This window comes from Mastigoproctus giganteus, chromosome 9 (assembly GCF_048544385.1).
Source record: "Mastigoproctus giganteus isolate SK-2022 chromosome 9, ASM4854438v1, whole genome shotgun sequence".
Classification (NCBI taxonomy): Eukaryota; Metazoa; Arthropoda; class Arachnida; order Uropygi; family Thelyphonidae; genus Mastigoproctus; species Mastigoproctus giganteus.
In genome coordinates, this window is record NC_143583.1 from 5,984,833 (window position 1) to 6,010,070 (window position 25,238).

General features: G+C 39.6%; 1 protein-coding gene across 5 annotated transcripts in view; it reads right to left on the reverse strand.

The window, feature by feature from the left end:
• Positions 1-229: 229 nt before the first annotated feature.
• Positions 230-25,238, reverse strand: part of LOC150080039 (paired box protein Pax-6-like) — a 245,495-nt gene continuing 220,486 nt past the window's right edge. For 4 of the 5 annotated variants that reach the window (XM_090382078.1, XM_090382076.1, XM_090382077.1 and 1 more), the window contains exon 7: positions 230-812. In XM_090382078.1, the coding sequence (XP_090238204.1) occupies positions 552-812 (261 nt within the window). In that variant the 3' untranslated portion in view covers positions 230-551. The remainder of the gene's footprint in view (positions 813-25,238) is intronic. The other variant, XM_090382079.1, reaches the window with a different exon arrangement.

A 25,238-nucleotide genomic window follows, 5' to 3' on the forward strand; every position in this document is an offset into this window, starting at 1 on the left:
GAAGCATTGTGTTGTTTGTGAAGCATTTGTGGCAGTCAATGCGACCCATAATACTGTAAAATAAAATCATCATTTAGAATGTTGAAATGGTAAATGTTTCTTTGCATATTTAATTGTAAATTTAATATTGTAATGACTTGCTTGAAAATTCTTATCGCTCGTTTACTTTGGTGTAAGATAAAAAAGGCTCTGAATCATCACAGGTGATTGGACAATTTTATTGGTTTTATTATTAAAATATGGAACATGTGATACACACAGATAGACAGCATTCAAGGACACAAAACAATGATACGCAATACAAAGTCAACAGGGTGGCCGAAAGACTTCATTCTGAGACACTGGCGGGTCTTCCACCGTGTACCAACCAGTCCGCGCAACTCGCTACGCTTGAAGGCGACATCCGAGGGACGTCCCAGCACGGAAGTTATTGGCAGGATCGTTCCTCTGGCTGCTGAGCGTCCCTTTCCGACAGTGGACGGAAACTTTCCCGGGGTTCAACCCCCGAGAGAGAGAGATAGACAGAAAGTACTGGGACGGAATGAAGACGATCAGTCCACGGAATGCGGTGACGGGGGTGGCGAAGAGGAGTGTCGTGCAGGTGAGAAGGCTGAATTTTCTCCTCCCATCTTCGGAAGGTTGCCGACGGGCTTTGGGGGCTGCGGCTGACTAGATGGCGTTGTTGGCTCTGGAGACAGTGACGCTGGACTCATGGCTGGAGCTGGGGACGAGGCTGGATCGCCATTTGTGGGCTTGAGCATGTTCATACGCTGGTGCCGTCGCCACTTTGCTCGTCTGTTAGAAAACCACACCTGTGTCAAACAACCAGCATGTGACTGTCGGCTCTTAGTGTCTTAGTCTTACAGCTAGCAACGCATTCTCTTAAGCTTGCAGCACCGCAAAGTGCATTTCTTTATAAGTGCTCGAAATGTGTGTAAATTGTGTTCTATTACTTCAACCCCCACCTTATATTAATTCTAACCCCCTGTCTAAGCTAATTCTCTTGTATGCTTCTCTTCTACTCAAAGTCTCAATTTAAGCTACCCGGCTAACTAATCTTTCTCTTTAACAAACGAGCGGACTAGTTAAAAAGATTTAAGAATTAGTTGTAACGACTTAAAATGTTGGAATATTCCAAAATTATGCATGCGGTCGACTTATCAGACTTAGATTTGAAAAATTTGAGTTTGTGCCACCATATTCAGGATAATGTTTTTATCCAGGCTATTTATTAATGTTTGCAAAGAGCAAAACAGTATTTATTCACGGTGACACAGACAGAAATACAACGTACTGAGTTTTTAAGCGCTGGTACATGCCGGGATGCCATGGTGAAGTTGCCCAACGGGAATGTCGATGTACGCATAACTTCCACTGCAGTGCATGTGAAATTAAATCTAAGAAAAATCTGATAAATACATTTGAGGCAGGCCACAGATCGGGCTTGCACAGACCGCGTAAAGTGTCTCAGTACATGTATGGAAACCACTGCGAAGTTTTTGCGCAGTAAAGAAGCAGAAGAGCAGTTTGACCAGCTTTTTCTCGCCAAAGGAGGTGATGGTATCTAGGTATGAAAGCGAGTTCTTAAAAAAAACCTGACGTGTTTTCTTATAAGATCTTCCAGTCCATACTTTTCAAATAGATATGGGGATACCTAAAGGTCAGAATTTAAATAGGGTTCCTCATAACAGCATCAGAACTGAAAGCTGATTCACGAGCAGTTTTATCGATGATCAGCCAAAAGCGTATCGTTGAAGACAATGAATGTTTTTGAATATTCTAACAGACATTTTGTTGTCAATTTTGTGTTAGTTTGTTTATTAGTCTTAATAACTGTCATCCTGCACCTGGTGACATAAACTCGAATTATGGAATTATGAAATCTAGCGTCAAATATCTCGTGCGCAATATACATGTAGAGTATTCCACTATTCTTTTCCAAGAAGTACTTGAGAGAAATAGAAGACCTTCAAACTTCAGGAGGTGTTTTATAAGCATTCTGTGCTATAGTTCCAACTTTTTATATTCCAACCTTGAAGGAACAAGAGTTCCTTCAAGGTTGATGCTGTTCCTTCATCATGAATCCCAATCATATTGAAGTTTAGCGGAATAGTTTTCGATAGTGAATAATTCGGATAATTATTCCACTTTAAACTTGGAATATTTTCATCAAGCATAAAAATGTTAAGATTTTCCTTAAGCCAACTGGTTTTTTGACTAAATAAGTAAACACACGAAATGTATATTTAAGTAATTTAAATAATCATAAGATAATTATCTTTCGTAGATATTTATTTATTGCGACTTTTCCGGGATTTTAGCTTAACAATATCGCCCTTCTTTAAGAGTCACTGCAAACTTAAGATGAGTGCGGATGATAAAATTAACGATCTGAACTCACTAGTGTGTTTCCGGCTATTAATACCGGTGGTAAATGATAAACATGAAAACTAATAACTACCCTCAGCACACACCTACATAATAGTGACGTGAATTGCTGATTTATTTTTCCTTCATGCTGACCTGGGTGACCAATGCGAGTATATTGTGGACATACTGATTGAGTCGTTCAGTTGATTCAAGATGTTGTGACGGTATTCGGGCTCGTTTTCACGAGATAATTCGTTATACAGCTCATGACACTGATTGTCAGAGCAGTTTCCACACCTGCCAAACGTCCTTAAAAGTCCCAGAGCTGACTGTATTAAGCGGCTCTCAGCGAAACCAGTTCAAATGCTGCTCGAGGGACATTTCGTATTCGTTTCGCGCACTGAAAAACAATCTGGCAAATTGCACACGCCCTTGATTCATCGCTGTTTATATTCATGTCAATGACGGGATATTCTACGTTTGTTGTCCAGACGGGACATTGGGATTAACGCCAACTTCTGTGCAAATAAAACAAAGCTCTTACGCATAACCCAGGCTCCTGTTTCTAAATAAAGAAAAACGATTTGACCAAAATACTTTCTACACGCACAAACAACCTTAAGCTTTCTCACCGGAAGAGGAGCGGTTTGACAGGTGTGGTTACGATATGAAGAAATACTGTCGTTTAAGCCTTCATGAGAACATTTTAAAATGAGCTTTTTTTTTTCTTTGACTCTCACTTCATTCCAGAAAAAATATTTTTTATAACCCGTTTCAAAGAATTACTACAAATGTTACGAGCAAGCTGTAAAATTGCAGTAATCGGGACTGACCATAAACTCCTACCACTTTCTCAGAAGAGTATTATTTGGTGTCAGAAAAACTATCCCAACATAAAAAACATATATATGCTAATCGAATTATCTATTAATGCAACATCATGATATACGAAAATGACAGAGCTAATACTCGAATATATATATATATATATAAAATCATTAATTAAATGCAGGCTATTATTAGTTGCAAAAGAATGAAGCCAAATACTAAGCAACCAGTTTGTGCAGAAAGGTATGGAACTAGTATAATCAGATGAACGAGCTTGAAAGAGGTAGCACAGTAGAGCTTCGCGAGACTGGATGGTGTCCCGGAAAACTGTTGTCCAGGTTGGACGAGATCCTTTTACACTTGCCATAGCCCATCATTACGTAACCCTCATATTACAGAAAGTTAAAGCACCGAAGGCTTCCAGCTATCCGAATTCCAATAAAAAATAGGTTTAGAAACTTCTTTAAAAAAAACAAAAACAAAAACAAAACCTCAGCTCGATAAGCGAGAATCTGTTTTAATACTGAAGAGGTAAAAATTAAAAAAAAAAAAAAAAAAAGATTGCTAAACATAAAAAATATTAGTACCCATCTATTTGAGAAAGAAACACGAAATGTATATTTAAGTACTTTCGTAATCATAAGATTATTCTTAGCTATTTATTTCCTATTTATCTTAGCCATTAATCTTTCTTAGCTATTTATTGCCACTTTTCCGGGATTTTAGCTTAGCAATTTTTAATGATTTTCAGGTTTTCTTGGCAGTTCTTTATTATTTTTAATTCTTTCTAATGAAAACACAGATATGCACATTTGTAGAGGTGACTTATTTTTCATATGACTTATGAAGTTTCTAAACAGATCTCTCATAACCTTTCATTTAAAAAGACCATAGCCAGTCCTAAACAGCAAATCTAGCCAGAGTTTCTCTGCAGTGTCGATATGTTTCCCTCGCCTGCTAGATTCTTTGATTTGTCTTATATTTAACATGTCGGGAACATGACGGACAGCGACTCAGAGCCATAACTCAACCTATACAATTCTGGTTTGAAGGGACAATTAACCCAGAAATGGAGTTATATTCCTCAGGATACCATGCATCCATCGGCGCAAGAAGAATCAGACTTAGTATTAGTACTATCAGAATAATTTTTTGTCTAATTCCTCCTTAAATTCATTCAAACTGACCTTAAATTTATTCAAACTACATTATTTATTGCATTTATTCCAGAGCTCCAGATGCAGGTTTGTTCCAACAATCAACCAGCCGATGGCCGAAGGCGAACCTCCGTACATCTATATTGCAACCATCCTTCCTCAATATGAATTAATATCATCAGGTATGGACAGGTGGGCAAATGTGTTGTATTTTATGTAGGGTGGCCTTTAACATTATTTCAACTCAGCCATGGTACACTGAGATGATACAAAAATTTGTAAAAATAACCAGAAATGAGTGTTGTGCTATGTTTGTGCGTTGTTTAGTTGCTTAGTTGTTTCTGGTCACTATGCTACTGGGAAGCCACGAACACCAGAACGGCTGCTTCCCAGTACTAGTCCACGCTACGAGGAGGTGGGCCACAACTACATGCGTACTGCCCTATCGATCATAAAGGACGAAAGAGATCCCACAATCATAAGTGGACAAGAGACCAAAACCTATGAGTGCCTGCAATCCTGTACCCTAGGCAGTCCACGCCAGAGGCACCAGCAGTCCTGTCACCGCATGTTTGTAGTCTGAGCAAGATGAAGAAAGCCATAAGCATTGAGCTTGCTCAATCCACTCAAAGCTTTAATATCAATCAGATCACCTTGCAGGTGCTTAGTCTCTAGACATTGAGAACTGAATCGTTGCCTTTCTCCGCACCCGTCTCAGCAGTTCTACAGCCTTCCTAAAATGAGACCTCCAGACTCATTGTATTTTATTGTACTCATTGTATTCACCTGTATGCCGTACCTCCTTATCCTTGCTAACAAAGTTCCTGCATATATATATTTATGTGTACAGGGGTTTTACATTGGCCTTGTTGAGGCCCTGTATGCACTGCTAAGAGAACTTCAATATAACTGCAGAATTACCCTTAAGTATTTTTCATTTTCCACTAACCTGAGTGTAGTAGTATCACATGGTTGGTATGCTAATCTACGATTACTGTTATCCATAGGTAACTTGCATTTTAAGAAGAAGAAGAAACCTTTATTACATACAAGTCAATTTATTGCATACAATTTGTTAATGTTAAACTTCAACTGTAATTTCTGAGCCAATCTGCCTAATTTTTATAGAATTTATTGCAGTAGCAAACCCTAATTACTGTCATTAACCACCCAGCCAATCTTTTTATCATCTGCAAACTTAAACATTAAGCCTGATATACCTTTATCAATAAATACAGAAAGCAACAAGGGGTCCAGCATTGAGCCCTGGAGGATTCCACTAATAAAAAAAGTCCAAAAAGAGCAGTGTTACATTGGAAACCGCTTTAGGTCTTCTCTCACTTGCCCGTAATTTTTCACTGCTCCAACTTTTACAGAACTCTTTCACATGGAACAGTATCAAAAGCTTTTCTGAAATCGAAGTATATGATATCAAAATAATTTTTTGCATCCAGTTCTTTTGTTACTATCCAATCAGATTGAGCAGACAAGATTGCCTCCTAACAAATCCATGCTGTGACGGCAATATAACTGCATTCCTGCCTAGATGATCTTGCATTACTTCTGTAATCAGTGATCCGTTAAGAATAAGAGAAGTCAAGCTAACAGGTCTGTAATTACTCGGTCACTCTTTGATCTTCCTTTGTGAATCGCGGACACATTTGCACATCTGCACTCCATAGTGACCTCCCCTGAATCTAAGAATGCTCTCATAATCGTGACTATACGTTTGCTGACTCTCTCAATGTAATTGGACTGATGCCATTCACCCAATGTGCTTTTTTTTTATGTATAGCTTCAATAGTTTCTTTTCCAATTTCCTCTCGGTTATAATAAAATCATTTAGCTCTCTGTTAGAATTTGATTCACTTCTGACATTCTCATCCCTAAATATTCGTTATCTGTTAATGTAGATGCAGAATGCTTTTCAGTTCGTTCAGCAACGTGAGCAGGATCATCAGCAGTAAAACCATTCATGTGTAGTGCACCAATGCGGATTCATCACCTTTGCTCTATGTTTTTACATAAGTAAAGAAGTCTTTGGTGCTTTTTCTTGTCAAAGATTCCTTATAATCTGCCTTTAACAAGCTTACCAAATTTTGTGACCTGATTGCAGACTTGTTTATAGCTACAATAGGTGTCTGAATCTCTTGATAATTTATACGTTTCGATGAATTTTTCTTCTGTGCCGCTCTCATCAAGTCATATGACATCCATTTAGGTCTAAATCTTGAAGGGTATCTCTTACTTCATACTGATGTTTTGATCGTGTGCCATCGTTGCTGCGATTATGTGAAATCTCAGCTGCTCTACGCTGCCCTACCATTAATATCAGGAGAACTGCATAGAGACTTCCCCATTCATGGTTTTGTCCAAGACAACCGATGGCTCCAGTCTAAATCTTGAAATAAAACAGATAAAGACCATCACCTCCACCATACTTAGTTGGCGAGACGATACAGGTCGGCAGTTAGCTTTTTCCAGACATCCGCCACAATCAGACATGACTGTCAGGCTGGTGGACCATGTTCTGGGACTCGTCACTACACAGTACAGCTTTCCATTGGTCTACGGTCCAAGAATTAGAGCCTTACACAAAGCTAGACAGGGTATGGTGTTAGTCGAGTGATTAATGGCTTGCGTATGGCTGCACGACGGTGGTAACGCATCTCATGCTGACATATGTCCGAAAAAATACTCCACGAGGAGGGTTCCAAGTTGGATGAATAGTGAAGTTACCACATTACTTCCGGCCGACCGGGCTAGCCAGGTGGGTGAAGTGCCTGCCTGGCAACCCAAAGGTCGCAGGTTCGAACCCCGCCTCGAGCTTGGATCAAAGTACTGCAAAAACCTTGGGAGGTGCATTATGGCCACAGAAGCCGATGCGCCAACAACTACCAAAAAAAAAAAAAAAAAAAAAAAAAAAAGCCACATTGCTTAAGCAGAAAAATTTAGGGAATAATTTCGACATTGTTTATTTAGATTTCAGCAAAGCTTTTGACTCAGTCCCACATGAGCGGTTGCTTTATAAGCTGGAACAGGTTGGAATCACTGGGAAAATCCTTAGATGGATAGAAGGATGGCTTCAGGGCATGAGGCAGAGGGTTGTGATAAATGGATATTCCTCAGATTGGGTTGATGTAAGAAGTGGAGTTCCCCAAGGATCAGTATTAGGACCACTGTTATTTTTAATTTTCATAAACGACATTGATGAAGAGATAGAGGGCGTGATGTCTAAATTTGCAGATGATGTTAAAATTGGTAGAGTAGTTAATGATCGCTGTCAAGCTGAGCTTCTTCAGAGAGACCTAGATAGACTTCAGGAATGGTCAGAAAAATGGCAGCTATGCTTTAATCCAGCAAAGTGTAAGGTATTAAACGTTGGAAACAGTAATCCTAAAATAAGTTATTCACTTGATGGAGTTCAACTAAACCCAGTACTGGAGGAAAGGGACTTGGGTGTTACGATACGGTCAGACATGAAATTCTCTGAGCATTGTAAACAGGTTGCAAGGAAGGCCCATGGTATCCTATCGATGATCTATCGAACTTTTGCAAGCAGAGATAGGGACGTGATAATCCCATTTTTTAAGGCTTATGTTAGACCACACTTGGAATACTGTGTTCAAGTATGCAGACCGCACCTGAAGAAAGACATCGAGATTCTTGAAAGGGTGCAAAGAAGGGTAACTCGCCCGGTGAGATCGGCAAAAGGGCGTCCTTATGAAGAAAGACATCGAATATGTGGGTTGCAGAGTTCGGAAACTAGACCCCTTAGAGGAGATTTGATTGAGGTGTTTAAGGCTCTGAGAGGCATCAGTAAAATGAATGAGGACGAAATTTTCAAGATTATAAACGATGCTAGAACTAGGCGACATAAATTCAAGTTACGGGGGGAGATGTTTAGATTGGACTGCAGGAAGTTTTATTTTAGCCAGCGAATTATAAATTACTGGAATAAGTTGCCTACATGGGTGGTAGAGGCTGACAGTTTGGGGAAATTCAAAGGTCATCTGGATAGCACCTTCGGGTCAGGGAAACGCATAGGATGATAGGTTTAACTTCCTTTTCTTTTATTAATTATTAGTTTTTTTTATTGTTTTATTCGAGTTTTTTTATTTTATTTTTATTTGGCTGGTGCAGCATAAGCCTTAGGCTTTATTGCACCATGCGGCCATTACTAATAATAATCGTCTCATTGAGGGTCTGTGTGTATGTGCTGTGCGAATGTCGAAGTAGGAACATCATATCTATTTTTGAAAGATACCAAATAGATAGAAACCTCACAATTAAAAAAGACAACGAGAGACTACGGGAACTATACGTCATAGACTGGCAAGAGAGCTGGACCAATGACAGCAAGGGGCGGACAACACATCTATTCCTACCTCAAGCGGCGGAAATAACCAAACAAATAAGATCGTGGTTTAATCCGGGACTCTACCTAACATTCCTCCTTAGTGGTCATGGCAGCCTGAACTCGAGGCTAAACGCACTGGGATTATCAGCTACCCCGTGCTGTAAGTGTGGGGGCCTGGAAACGGTCCAACATATCATCCTGGAGTGTCCCTACTACACGGATTACAGGCTTCCCCTTCAACTCGAAACCAACGTCTTTGATACAAGTGACTTTCCACGGTTGGTTGCTACTGAGGAACACTATAAACAGGTATCGACTTTCGCGGAGCGCGTTTTCAAAAGAAGACAGGCGATACAAGGGAACAATCAGAACTGACTGGTTGGACTGGACGAACTGGGACTCAATCCACACTGTGATGTGCGTCATTAAACTGGAACCACGTGGTGGTCCACCACAAATGGACATGCCACTCTGGGCAATACTCACGCTTAAGTGTCATCAATATGTGTCTTCAATATGTGCCCTAAACTACCATCAACTCACCAGACCAGCATGGGCTCGAAAATGCCAGGGCCTTTGCCAAAATGGATATTAAACCATGTAAATACAGACTTTCACTCACCATGAGGCACCGCACTAGGTCAGGATTGAGCCCTGCGAGAGTGGATCCATCACAATTGAACAGTCCAAATCATGTGTCAACACTAGTATCTTCCTCACTAGGTCAGGATTGGGCCCTGCAAGTGTGGGATCTACTACATTTGGACGGTCCATAAACACGTAATGACTAAGTGACATACCTAGATATCCCTCACACTAGGTCAGGATTGGGCCCTGCAAGTGTGGGATGGCTTACCACGTAATACTAAGCTTATAACCATGTTAAAGGAAGGGAGAAAGGAGGAAAAAAAAAAAAAAAAAAGAGAATCTGGCTGCCTCCTCGTGGCGCGGTACGGGAGCGGGGGGTCGGGACTAGTTCTCCGCGGCCCCCTGCTGCTAAATGCCAGATGCCAGCCACAAACAACATACACAACACATTACACACACTAATGACAATTATAAATAGTAACCGCGATAGATAACTTAAATTCCGTAAAGGCTCGCGTACTTATCACTCACTAAATACTTACTATAATTATAAATCACACTCAAATCTTAAATCTTACATTCAACCTAAACTTAAACTAAAATTAAATTAAACCTAACTCTACCTCAAACCCGACTTAACTTCAGCTTAACTTAAAACTAAATTAAATTAGGAAACATCAACCATAAATTAAACTTATAACTTTAATTAAACAGTAACTCAAATCTAAGCTTAAACTTAAACCTAAACTACAACCTAAACTTAAACTCATCTATAACTTAAATTTAAACCTAAACCGAACCTACACTAATGTCAAAACCAGCTTCATAATTACTTAACTCAAACCCAAACTTGCCCACTAAATTAACTAACACTCAACTTAAACACACAACAGAACTTAAACTTTACTCAAACTTAACTTAACCCTAACCTAAAACTAAACACTAAACATTAACTTAAATTAACTAAAACACATTCAAACGATTTGATCTAAACTTCAACTTTAAACTTAACTTTAAACTTAAATTTTAATTAGATGAACCAAAAAAAAACGATTCTGCTGGCACACAATTAAGCTTAACGAACGGCGGACATAGGGGACACCCTGGAAACCGCCAGTAAACTACAAAAAAATACTTTGATACTTTGTGCGAATGTCAGCCTGCATTCCGAGCCGACTTTTCAGAACTACCTCTCACGAGTTCCGTCGCCTTTAGAGATTTCTGGTGCTGAAACCGGCGTTCCGCGACGGTTTCAGCACCAGTCCGCTTCCATTTGCAGATCGCAACAACAATCGTCGAACTAGAGACCATCGGTGCTGTTGAAATGTCATGTACACACCAATTGCTTATGTGGCACCCTATTATCATTTCGCGCTGGAAGTCTGTTAACTGCGTTAACAGCCGACCGGGCTAGCCGGGTGGGTAAAGTGCTTGCCTAGCAACCCAAAGGTAGCGGGTTCGAATCCCGCCTCGGGCTTGGATCAAAGTACTGCAAAAACCTTGGGAGGTGCATTATGGCCACAGAAGCCGATGCGCCAACAACTACCAAATAAAAAAAAAACGTTAACAGACTTCCAGACTTCGCGGCATCTTGCATTCACAATTTTACTACTCTATCATAGAAAATCTAGGAGCATGTTTATAGTTGCGCCTGACACCTGGACAGCTGTCCGTATATTAATAGTATCGCAGTGTATTTCGCTAATTTATAAGATATAATTTTTTCATTGGTTAATTCACTGTTAACCATTAAACAGAGCCCCCTGGTTCTTGTGTGCTAACTCAATATGAATACTATTACGTTGAAAGAAACTTGAAAAAATAATTAAATCGCGATTATGTTTTGCAAAAGGAAACACATATGCTGGGAAACGCATGGTTGTACACCACACACACGATAGCCTAATCTTGCTTAATTTATAAATTATCAATTATTTTAATTAATATGAGGCAATTATTTACCGTCTGAAAGCGCACTATTTTGATAATCTAAGAGAATATGCTCATACAAACAAGATTGATACTGGAATAATAATAAATGATAATATAAGCATAATAAATGGTATCTATGACGCTGTAAGTTACTCATTCCGGAAAATGGTAGGAGTATACAGTCCCATTATTGCAATTCTTTAGTAAGAAAGACCGACTTCTTTTCGAGAAAGAATCCAACTCTGCTGACGGTAAGTGTTATTTCTAACCATTCTTCACTGACTATGAGAGGAGTGATTAAAAACGATCGAAACAAATTAAATTAAAAATATAAAACGTTTCACTGAGCTTCTTAATAGTTATTCTTTTTAGATATAATCCCATCTAGTTCAATAGACTTGTAACATTTGGCCACCCAATTTTTAAATACCTCATTTATTTGAGAGAGCTTTCAAACAACCCTGAGTGACGTTAATTAGTACAGCGTCTGATGGAAAATGGCGTCGTTTCAGTTTAATCTTGAGCTTAGAAAATAGAAAACGCCCCAAGAACTGAGCTACAGGAAGGTTGTGATGATGATTTGATACTTCAACTCATATAGAGTTTCAACGGTTGGAGCAGTGTACTCGTTTCTACTTGTATTGTCGTGACGCTAGAACCGTGAGGATGCTTTTAAAATCAAGTCTTTCTGATCCATTTTCTAATTCAATTTCTTTAGAAGTTGACTACATCAACGTGAACAAACATTTATTAGTCCTAGATGTTCTTTCAAAATCCTTTGCTACTCCCATAACTAATACCAAAGACTTCGACAAGTTTTCATTCGTCTGTCTTTAAGAATGATAGTAGATGTTGTTCCAACTCTGACTTAACCCACCATAAAACTGATGGATAAAAAAATCTGTTTATAATCTGGGACGACCACACGGTAAGAAGAATTCACAAAATAGAGAGAATGCAAGAAACAGCATCGTATTTATCAGTCACGGGATTGAACTCCAGTCATCTCAAAGCACGTGTACTTATGTACACTCTTGCCTGACTATTCGGCAACGGTGGCCGAATACTGTTGTTAATGGACGTTTGAGAGAGAGTCAGGTTCTGCGCTGGTTCCTCAATCTTTGAATCGCTTATGTCATCGAATTACAATGGATCTGTGTGCAGACTCCTCACAGATTTTCGCAAAATGTTCTGTTTCCGGTTGTATTTTGTTCGGTAGGACACAGAACTTCACATTTGTTTGCTATTCCTTCATTATTTTCTTTGTGGGTATGCTATCCTCGTTCGACTTTGTTGCTAATTTACAAAAATTATTGAGAACCTGCAAAGAAAAACATATAAAAGTATATGTTTTAAACAAAATATACGCCAATTTTCATTAGTAATCATTTTCAATTTTTGTTTAGTAAAATTTGTTTCAATCTTCTTTTATCACTCCTCGAATCTATTTGGGACATTTGCTGAGCAGAATTTCTTTTAAATTGCTACCTTTAAAGGGAATGGACAACATAATTTTTTAATCAGTATTGAATCAGATGGATTTATTTTTCACTACCGTACTAAGAAATATACAGACTTAAAATAGTTGCATCTTTTTTTGTGTGTGAAGACGTATTAAATAATGGTTAAGAGTGAGCTATTTATGTAATTCGCCAATTACTCGGATTTGTTGGATATAGGGAAAGAAATATCATTCGATAACTGCCCATGTTCACATTTTGTCTAAGCGTTAAGAAGAGAAAGTCTTCCAAGTCACTTGTCTGATATTTTATTAGTGATAAACAGCCACAAGTTGCGTATCAAATGAAAGCTGATGTAAGCCTAACGTGAACTACTTCATATATCTTCGTGAGTCGAGGTTATCAGTCAGGAAATAGCTTAGATAATTATAGAAAATCTCGAAAAGAAAGTGACTATAATTATCATTTTTTCTTGTTTCCTTTTGGTAGTGTTTCAGTTAAGTTCGTACTAGGCTTTCAAGTGATTGGGCAAACCACTGACGCGAAGGCGAGTGCCGGTCGGACTATGCGTGTCACGTTCGGGTTCCATAAGTTCTACATGTTGGAGGTTAGCAAGTGTCGTAGCACTGGTTGGAACAATTAACGAGAAGATCACGTACAAAGACCAGGCTCACCTCGTTACAGCGAAATGTTCGCACCTGTTCAAATTATTCTTGTTAATTTAGAATCCGTCCAAGTAAAGGGTTAAAGAAGCAAAATATTTTAAAAAGGCACTCACGTACTACCTCAATCGAACCACACTGGGGATGGTTAGAGAAGTGTGTGTATCTGAAGGGCAAAATCAGTTTTAGGCAGCGTCTAACGTCTCACTGATATCAATAAACATAGTCCCTTCCCCAATCTCTCATGAAATGTTGAATCAAAGTTTAATCGAAAAACAATGAATAATATTTATTTATAAACATGGAATTAATCAAAGCATATCGTAAGCAAAAATTCAATATTTACATCAACTAAAAAATCTCAAATATATCATACCACTTAAAAACCTGACCGCAGCTCATTTCAGAAATGTTATAAAGAAAGTTCGTTTTATTAGGATATTTATTTTTGAATCTGAAATCAGCTTCGGTGCAGCACGTCTCTTAAAAGCAAAAGCAAAATCTATTTCCATTGATAAGTTAAAAAGTGTTTCCCATTAATCAAATCCGTGTTTCATCTCGTTCCAAGAACCACACTTTATCTATTTCCGGGTGTTCAGAGTAATTTGACCTCACAAAACAATAGCGCAGGTGTCAGCTTGCAGCGGCAAGGTGCAAAAAACTGGTAGGGGAAGATAAGCGATGACCTCTGGGGCTGCAAGACAGATTGTCACCTTTAGCTGAAATTATACCGAACGACCGCAAGCCAGCCACAAGGTCCCGTGACCTTTTACGCATTTCCGATAAGCAACCCACGGGTGCCACCGACTTTTAACCTTACGTGTAATAAGGCGTAACAACTCTCACAACTCAAAGACTGATAAACTACATTCAGGCATCTACATTAAGGGATAAAGTTCGGCAATTGGATTTTGGGAGGCTCAGCTTCTGATCCCATTCGATTTCACACGGAGGGACTGATCGGAAATCGATCAATAAAGTAAGCGGACAGGTTGTCCTTCACAATGTCTACTAGCCTTGTCAGACTCCTTTTATCTAGCGCACTGAGTGACCCTGATAAAAATTGATCGAACACACGTATACAGGTCAATGTGGCGTCAACAGAACGGGACGGTCGAGTCTTTTTGCAAGCCGCGACCAGTTATCATTAAGCATTCAGTCCATCGTTTTCCTGTCCGGTACTGCGAAACATTTCGCACGTGGCTCATCGAAAGGTTTAGCCATCTCGTGAAGACCCTTTTCATGCTGAACAACAAAGAACTAAAGTACTTCTTCGGGTAGTTTCATAGCCATATCATTCTTCGGCGGGACACGATTACTTTAACTGGAGTTTAAGAGATGGTTACAGGAAAAATACAAAAGAAATACCGAATGGTGTACGAGATAAACAAGGATGTATTAAATACAGGACATACAAAACTATAGGAGACAGTATTTAATATAAGAAATGTAGGAGATGAAGAGAATATACTGGAAATGCAATAAAACCTCGTTGATTCGGGCCCCCATACTTCGGACTGCCTTTTTATTTTAACTTTTGTATTTATGCAGAAGGAGAAAAATTTTCCTAAAGGAGAATTTAATCACACAATTCCAAACTTTTCTTCAGAACAGTTTCACGACCACTTTATAAAAGAAGTAAAATCATTGAAATGGTTGTTCTTGTTTGAGGTTTAATGAACAGCTTCGGCTATATTGCGCCTCATTGAAAAGGAAAGAAATATGAATGAAAATATAAACATTGATATGGTTTTTGTTGTTGTTAGATAATGAACTTGCACATTCTTCAGATGAAATGTTATCAGTTGGCGACTACAATAGTGGGTTCCTTTTCTTATCTCCCAGGACCACATCAAACACATGACCAGTGAATCAGGCAGCGATACGAACAAGACAACTGAAGGGTGTTTGGTTTGTTTGACAATTCTGACATTGATCAGAATACACAGGAACTAAAGTGATAATATTAAACATTTCAACAGAAATAGCTATTTGCAACTGGGCTGTAAGTTGGAACGAAGATAAACAGAGTAGAGTAGTAAGTGCGAGGAAAACTGCATCTCAAAAACTATCTCGATATGGAACAAGGGTACTTCTTATCCTTTACCTATCTTTTTGGGGCAAATATTTTAATACAATAAAATTACAATTATCTTTATTATTGACACTGAAACTTCTAGAAGCAAGGAGAGGAATTATGGATCTCAAGCCGCCCTATAATATCTGATTTCCTACCATATACATCCATCTTTTTCGAAATTGCAGCTTATCCATGAAACGAATAAATCAAATGTAGATCTTGCCAGAAACAGCTATTGCAAACAGCCTTCAACTCGATTTCTCTTTGGATTGAAATCAGGTAAAAAAAAAAAAAACTGATCATCTTATTCAGAATTACTGGGAAAGCTTCCACTTAGCAGCCTGTAAGCCAACTCTAACCATAAGCTTTCTGCATTAACAACATACATCATTTATTTAAAAGTGACAGTTATTATTGTGATTATGAGATTTACCCCACCCAGTGACGAGTACTGGTATCATGTGCATGGGGGTAGTTGGTTGTGTCCTGTTATTATTATTGGTATTACCGTTGGTCGAGGATCTTTGTGACTCTTCGATATAAGTGTTTACTGGGAGGCCCTACTGCTAGGCTCTTGTGGAAGCTTTCTGACACCATGTGGATGGTTGATACGGTGATCGGGATGATCATTACTTGTTCCGTATGCCACATTTCTTTGACTTCCTCATCTTTTCCAGGTGTTTTTTCTGAGGTTGCTGGTGCTGAGCACTGCTATGTTGATCAGCAGGTAGCCATTTCCTTCTTGTCGATGGAGGTTATATCTGGCTTGTTGTGCGGGATCGTCTTTTTTCGTTATTATGGAGTAAGTATAGTTTCTCTCACCAAGTATAGTTTGTGAGTAGGGGTCTCTAGTGTGGCTTGGAGTTCGTACTTTTAATACGCTACACTTTCTTTGATCAAATGATATTTTTTCGTTAGCTTCTGATTGCCATTGTATTGCCATTGCGCTGGCCGTGTCTATGAGTGTACTCTGTACTCTGATCACCCTACACCCGGCAATGATGTGGTGGATTGTTTCTTGGTCCAGGTGACATCGTCCACATGTGTCATCTGTCACTCCCGAGTCCTTCTTGGCGATATATTTCCTGCAGTCCCTGGTGATGGTTACCTGGTCATGGATGGGGAGCATGAATCCTTCGATCTCGGGGAAGATCATCTTGCTCCTAAGCCACTGTTGGAAGCTATCTTATGTAGGGTGAGTAATGTGTGTGTGTGTGCTCTTTGTCTCTCTCTTCCTTGTGGCTTTGTAGATCGGTACTGTGTTTAGCTGGAAATAATCCGCCAGGTTATTATCGCCTTCTTCTGTGGGATCTGTCAAACACCTCCCACCTTCGTTCCGGGTTATGGTCAGTCTCTCAATGGCCAACTTCAGGTGGTGTTGGTGGCTATTGGTGGTGATTATCTTGGTCGACCTCATAATCTCTTCCAGCGCGGTGTTTGTTCATCCTAGAACCCGAAGGAACATGCTAGTACGGGGACTGCTAGGTGTTTAGTGCTGCGACCATGTTCCTGCTTTTGTTGCTTTTTGGTTTTTGGCATTGTTTCAGATTTGTTTTTAGCAGGTTCTTGCGTGTAATGGTATTTCTCAATCAAGAGTGCAGTTATCTCCTTTTGTTCTAACTGTTCAACATGTATCATTCCTAGATATTGATATATCTCTCCTCTGTCATAACTTTTCATCGGTCTTCAGCCGACTGGATTTTTAGTATTATTGCTGTAGTTACAGTGCAGTTTCAGAGCATCTGTGGTAATTTCAGTGTGAATGTCCATATACATAATATCTCTCCCAACTGGTATGTAGCCTCTATATTTGTCTTTAACCATGAATGTAAATTATCTCATGCACATGCATATCATGTACATTTGTCGGATAATTTGATGGGTATATACTCTCTCATTTTTTTTATATAATATATATCTTTGTATATTTATTTTAAAATCAACGTGTTTATATAAGAAGGCTATTTAATGTTCCATAAGTTGATATCGAACACTTTTCTCTCTTTGTGGAGTATATTGTAAATTAATATTTCTATGATCTAGGACTTAAAATAAAAATATATAAAGGTATTCACATGTCTTAAAAAGCTAGAGCTCCTAGTAGTATTTGCACAAACCAATATGCAAATTTTCTTGACTAAATACCTCAAATTTTGTGACGATATTAATCTTCCTTTAAACAGCAAAAGCATAATTTTGGAATCCAATTTTTAACTTAGGTATCAAATGTGAGTTCGTCAAAATGCACTGCAGAGCAGTAGGAAAACGCTTATTATGAGCAATATAAGAACGTGGCTATGAGAAGGTGGAGATGAGATGCCTTATGGCAGGAGCAGCCAAACAATCGATCCCGAAGCCATTTAAAATCGATCTGTTTTTATATTCCTTTGCAAAATATTTTCTTCAAAATTTCTGTAAATGTGATAAATGCAATAAATGCTTCTTAATTTGAACATATTTCGAAATTCTGAGTAATTTGAATGTTTAAAATATTATGAGATGAAAATACAAATTTCACGCAAAAAGACTTCATTAATCCGAAAACCTCGTTAACTCATATGATTTTTGTTTTTTTATTTATATGCTCAACCGATCGAACATTTTTGCTAGATATAATTCTAAAAATATTCGTAAAAGTGACCAATATAGTTAAGTAGAAGACGGGTGGTACGTAATTGATCACAATGGAGAAAGGATTAATAAAACCACACTATATCACGTGATAGATTAAGCTGTTTTTATTGAAACGTTGAAATGAAATTGGAAACCACTCAATACGAACATTTAAACAATTCGGCGACGTCTCCACAATACACTGCTCTCAATCGTTAGGCCTGCACAGTCGTTTAGAATAACAGAGCAGATTAGAAGTTCGTTGCAAAACATAATAGCTGAAGTGTAATGGATAATAATAATAATTATCCACCCTGTGTACCCAAAAAAGACTTAGTAGAGGCCCAATAGAGTCCAATGGAGAGTCGAAGATAGTCTAGATCGGCAAATGATACCGCATTACCTCAACAACAACGTTGCAACACTGGAGGCCATGCACACAGTCGTATACTGTGCTACCGTAGCAGCCACTAGGATTAATGGAAAAGAAACCTAAAGCACAGGAAACGCAAAAAAAAAAAAAAAAAAAAAAAAGAAAAACCCCCAGTTGGGAAAGAAGACTTCAACAAAAGATAGAAGAATTAAGAGTCAAGATAAGAGTAAGAAACTGATTTGAAAAGTGAAGAGCATCCACAAGAGAGAGACAACGTGCACAGCAAACACGAGACTAAAAATCAGAGAATGGCAGAATGCTTGGACCTGAAGCAGAACCTCCTCGCACTCAGCAAGAGACAACGCCGATACAAAGAGAGTTTCAAGAAGAAAATAAACAATCGAATCTTCGATGAAAATCAAAATTGAATTCTACAGGAGTATCGGATAAGACAGGAAAGACAGAAACAATACAAACGGACCACGCGAGCAGAAGAAGATCGAGGAGTTCTGCGAGTTATGGAGCAGTGAAGTAAGACATAACAGCTGACCCCCCACGGATAGAACTAGAACGGAAGAAAACCAAGGACGTACAAGAGATGAGAGAATGGGAGATTCGAAAGGAATAAGTACAACAGTCGATCAGGAAGTTTCACATCTGGTGAATCCAGGAATAGATAACGCAAACAACTACTGGAACCGGAGGCTCACTTACACACACACACAAGCACCTAGCTGAGCAGTTCTCCCGAATGATAAAGCACCCAAAGTTTTGTACTCAAGGAATCACATATCTGAAGGCAAAATACCAAGATACAAGAAAACCGGCAAATTCATGCCAAGAGAATCCAACGATATACAAGGTCCTGACTAACTGCAGAACCAAGAAGATATCAGACCACTTGGAGAGCCAGAACAACATGGAAGAATAGCAGAAAGGATGCAACCAGATGAGCAAATAATGCAAGGAGCAATTAATCATAAATGCCACAGTTATAGATCAAGCCTACAAGACGCACTGCAACATGTACACGGCTTACATTGCGGTAATCGATGTAAGCCATGTACATGGCTGACATTGATTACCGCAAGGCCTTCGACTCTGTGCCTCATAGCTGGCTAATAGAGACAATGAAGATCTACAAAGTTAATCCGACAGTGACAAACTTCCTAGAAGCAGCCATGGTGAAATGGAGCATCACCACCATCAAGGTTGAGAGCATCACAACCAGACCAATACCCATCATGAGAGGAATCTATGGTTCTCTCTAGCACCCGCTATCAACCATGCTCAACAAAAACAGGTACGGATAAAACCTCAAAGAATTAATTATTATTGTCCGTTTATTAACCACAAGAAACTGTGGGTCACCTAGGGACGGCAGTGTGCCAAGAGGGAAAGACGTGTACATCCTCTCCCACTTGATGTACATGGATGGCATCAAGCTCTACGCGGCAACCGAGAAGCAAATTCAGAACTATCCCGGATCACCGAAGAATTCAGCAATGATATGGATGAAATTTGGTCCAGACAAATGGAAGATCCGCGGATTGCATCAGGGAAAATTAGTCGGCCGAAAGTATTAGCTGCAGACTGGTAAAGAGATCGAAGCCGTGACAGGGGCAAAGATCTAAGAATACCTGAGGACGATGCAGTCTCAGCAGTTACAGCACAAGGAGGTCAAAGCCTGCCTGATCGAAAATTACCATCAGTGACTCAAAAGCCTGCTCAAAGAAAAGTAAACGGAAGGAACAGTTAAAGCATTAATTAACACTTATGCAGTCCCTGTGCTAGAATACTCCTTCGGGATTATTGATTGGATTAACACAGAGTTGGAGGATATCAGGAAAAAGACAAGGACAATGATGACCAGTAGCCGTAAACATCCCGAAGTCAGCCGTCGAGAGACTGGCAATAGCTCGGAAAGAAGGGGCCTGATAGACTTCATCGAGCAATAGAAGAGAGCGATAGTTAACCTGAAGGATTACTTTCAGAAAAATAAAGCATCACTCTACCAAGACATAAGGAAGACAGACAAGCAACATATGCTATCCAATCTAAGTGAGGAGTCCACTTCTGCCCAACGGAACAAACGAAGCTAAAAAGGATCGGCAAAAAGACACTCCATGGTAGGAAATACAATGATCTCTATCAAGACCTCATATATAAAATGGCATTCGATGCATAGCTCACGAGCGGGACACTCTCCCGAGACTGAAAGATTCATGCTTGCCATCCTAGTCAGACAATCAACACCAGGAACTATAGAAAATGCATCGCCAAGGAGCCCGCAGATGTCAGATGACATATGGCGATGATTCCACCTGGCCTCAGAAAAGATCCAACACATCACCGCAGGATGCAAGGTGATCATCCAGACAGAGTACACTCGTATAGACGACCAGGTAGCCAGGATAATACATCAGAAGGTAGCGAGGAAATACCAGTTGATCAAATAAAATGTACCGGGACCATGACATAATAAGGGACAAATTCAAATTCAAATTATTATATTAGGGCCACCCGTAATTTCTTATATATACCCGTTTATATATTATGTAATTATGTCTGTAAATTGCGTGTGTTCTCTGGTCGCTTTGTCTGTTATGCTGGAGGAAAAACCCCAGTTTCTGGGGGAAAAAAAAACCTTGCTATTTACGCATTGAGACCGACTAATTTGACCATGGAGTGAAAAAAGTCCATTAAAGTTCCTCGCGTCATCGACGGGATTCGAACGCGATCTTTTCCACCCGGTGTGGAGAGGACGGTGACGATACCACTGTGCTACCCACGCAGACCATAATAACGGACAGGACAATCCCACACAACAGATCGGACATAACCCTTATCCACAAGAAGGAAAAGGCTAGCTATCTGATTGACATATCGGTGCCCAACGCTGGCATCCTGCAGAAAACACACGAGGAAAAGATCAGGAAGTACAAGGGCCTAAGATAGAAGATCGAAGAGATATGGCATTTGCAACAAGTTACGATCATCGCGATCATCGTGGTAACCACCGGGATGGTGCCAAAGACCCTACATAACAGTCTAACAGTAATAGGTCTTCGAGAGAAAACATAAAGGATCTCCAGAAAGTCGCAATCCTGAACACCTGTAGGATAGTCAGAGAATTCCTCAACCAACAATAGCACCAGACATAACAACCACCCTGTGCACTTGGTACCAGTACCCACCAAGGAGTAGAATCCGCCCTCAGGGAGAAATAATATAATAATCATAGCTGCTCTTAGAGGTTAATTACTCGATTAATTAACCGACAATAATTGATGTCGATTATCTCGTTTACGAGAAAATTGTTAAATAACAATCAGAGTTACTCTTCAATATCAATTTCGATTAATTGGATTATTCCAAAATGAATAATACCATTATTATTGATTTCATACACTGTGCTGCCACTTTATTAGGTGGCGTGTTGAGCCTCCTTTAGCCTTTAAATCAGCGTGAATTCGTCTAGGCATGGATTGAACAAGATGCTGAAAACGTTGTGCAGGAATGGAGTACCATGCAGACATGAGTGTGCCACGCAGTTCCTTGAGATTCGACGGAGGTGTAGGGGCCCGCAGCGAAAAGCCCTTTCCAGCTCATCCCAAAGATGTTCAATAGGATTGAGATCCGCGGACTAAGCGAGTCACTCCAGCAAAGAAAAGTCATTGCCATGTTCCTGGAACCATTCCATAGTGATTCTGGCTTTGTGCACATGCGTAGTATCCTGCTGGAAGTAACCATCTGACTGAGGATAAACTGTCAACATGAACGGATGCACTTGGTCAGCAACGATGTTTAGGTACGATGTGGCATTCAGACGTGATGTCTTGGCAGACGTCTTAGCACACGTTGGGTATCAATGGACCCAACGTGTACCAAGAAAACATTCCCCACACCATAACACTGCCCCCACCACCTTGCACATAGTCGTCAGACATGACGGGTCCATGGATTCATGTTGTTTTCGACAAATTCTGAGCCTTCCAACAAAATGATGCACCAGGAACTTCGACTCGTCAGAGCAAGCAACTGTTTTCCAATCCTCGATAGTCCAGTGCTGGTGTTGCTGTGCCCACAGGAGGCGTGCTCTCTTGTTCTTCATTGATAACAAAGGTATGCGATTTGGCCGTCGGCTATTGTAGTCCATTCGCAACAAAGTGCGACTAGTGGTCCGTTGCGATATTTTGTTCTGCGCACCAAGATGCGCAGAATAAAATATCGCAATTCTGACGTGATGTGCGACATTGTGGCTCGTCTGTTTGCTTACACAATTCTAGCCATCCTCCACTGTCCCCTCTCATCAACAAGCGATTCTTCCACAGGAGTGCCGTTGAGAGAATGTTTTCTGTTCGTTGCACCATTCTCGATACACCCTTGAAATTGAGGTGCGTGAAAAGTTCAGGAGAACTACAGAGATGCTTTGTCCAGTACGTCTCACCTACTACCATGCCACGTTCGAAGTCCGTTAGATCACTCCTTATCCCCATTCTTGCTACGGTTTGTACGCTTAACTGATACTAGAAAAGTTGTTCTTCTGCATTTATATCCACAACTGTGGTCGTGTGACTTGCAACATTGTGGGACGAACCATTTGTGTGCACAGCAGGGGTGTATCTAATAAAGTGGCAGCACAGTGTATATGCGAGTGGTAATGAACTTCTTCCAATTTAATTGCGACATTTCAATAAAAACATCTTAATATATCAGGTGATACATTATTATGGCTTTATTAATCCTTTCTCACGCGTACAACAATTTTTCGAAAAGAAGAGAACGCAACATTTGGAATTACCGGGTTGATCAGCGTACTGTGTATTCCACTGTGTGGTCATCTTTACTCCACATGTTTTGTGCCGGCTTGTGACTTTGCTAACCTGTGTCGTGCCGAGGCCGACACGTTTGTCTTGGTCCACTCCCCTTGGACGTGTTTGACAAATAAAATCTTCTGGAGAACTGTCTGCGTTTAGCTGTGAGTAATTATAAAATTGATTATCGAAAAAAGCTGGTGATTTACATTGATAGGTTTTCCCTAATTCACATAAATTATGTAATTGAATTTTTTTTCATCTTTATTAGCTTTCTCACAATCATTAAAATGAAAGTATACTATTAAAACAAAAAGTTTAAACACACAAAAAATATCTTTTTTTTTTTTTTTAAAGACGGATATTTGTAGGATGGGAGTTAAAACAGTATCGTAATTTAAAAATAAAATGTTGCTGACGAGCTCATAATCGTTGGCCAGCCCCTGTCATATGGTAACGGAAGAAGAAATAACAACAACAGTTCAAAGGAGTAAGATCTTTATACGAACCGGAAAATGAAGGAGACGAAGACAAAGACAAACAAAACTAGAAATAGTTTTGTTTGTCTATTACAACGTTTCATTATTGAGAACAACAAAGAAATAAATTTGTTAAATTGTCGGTCCACCGGTAAAGCAAGAATCAAGAGTGGGTCCGTGGGCGAAAACGTTTCTGCAACATTGAGAAGGCAACAATGTGTGCACATTGCTGTTCTTAATATGCTACTGGGATGCTGTCGGATGACAATGGTATCACACAGGTTTTCTATGCGAAACCGTCTTCATAATTAAGATGGGTCACATGATGCGACATATCTTCATTAATAAGGAATTGGAATTCCCTGACCTTCTCTCGGCAAGTCATTAGTATCCTGTACTTCTTTGGTCATATTGAAGTGTCTATTATAAAATCGCTTTGCGTAAATGAGTTTTTCCAACAAGGTCTCAATTTCAATTTCAATTTTATATATTTGTTGCAAGTGTTTAATGTAGCGGCGGCACTTGGAACAGAGTTCAACTCCGCCGGTTAACATCGTATTGTTTACAGAATGCTGTAGTTTGACCTAATGTACATCACATGTGATTTGTATGTGCCACCTTATCCGGCAGCAGCAAAAGAGAACCCATCATCAGCACGAGGAGGTGGGCCTGTATTAAGTTAAATGCCCAAAAAGGGGCAGATCCCGCACCCATCGAAGGCAGTGCCAAATCGGAAGGTGCCAGCAGATTTCTCCAGTTGCCCATACTAGAGAAAAAAAAAGAAAGAAAGAAATAAGTCACTGAAGGCTTAGTGAATTTCAATATTACTAAGGATAATCTTGAAAGGCAAGCAGAATGCAATAAGAAAGCATCCATTCACAGTGATGCGTCGGTGAAACTCGTCATGGAAGTTGTTAGTAACTGCCTTCTTCGGTTGAAAACGTGAACAGTAAACTGTTGAAATTGGAAGAGTTTCAATCAAAACTTTTACATTGTCAGACGAGAACTGCGGAACATTTTCCAGTAGGGAATTTCCAAAGTCACAATAATAAGGGCAGTGGAAGACAACGTGCTCCCAGTCTTCACGCTGCTGACGAAGGCAATTGTCATTATTTTCTAAACCGAACTGAACAAGTTTCGATTTGATGGAACCGTGCCCAGTGATGAGAAAAAATGGATAGATATTAGAAGAGAACCAAAACGCAATTTGCCGATCAGAAGCAAACAGTACATTATCGATGAACTTGTATGAGTCTGCCCTTGACTGACGTGGTCCAACGATCTTGCCAGATATTATTAAGTTCCGACCAGATACACCTCCTTTCCTACTTAAAATCAAGAAAATTTGAAGACTTTGTAGTAATACCTGCAAATTCCATCGGTAATGCGTGCTTGAGATGAGAAGAGAACGATCTGAATATAAGATGAAGATCTAACGGCATGACGGATCTAATGTCCCACCTATTAATTGTAGGGCATCCGTAGAAACTGTCTTGCAGGCAAGTAGCATACAAAGCAG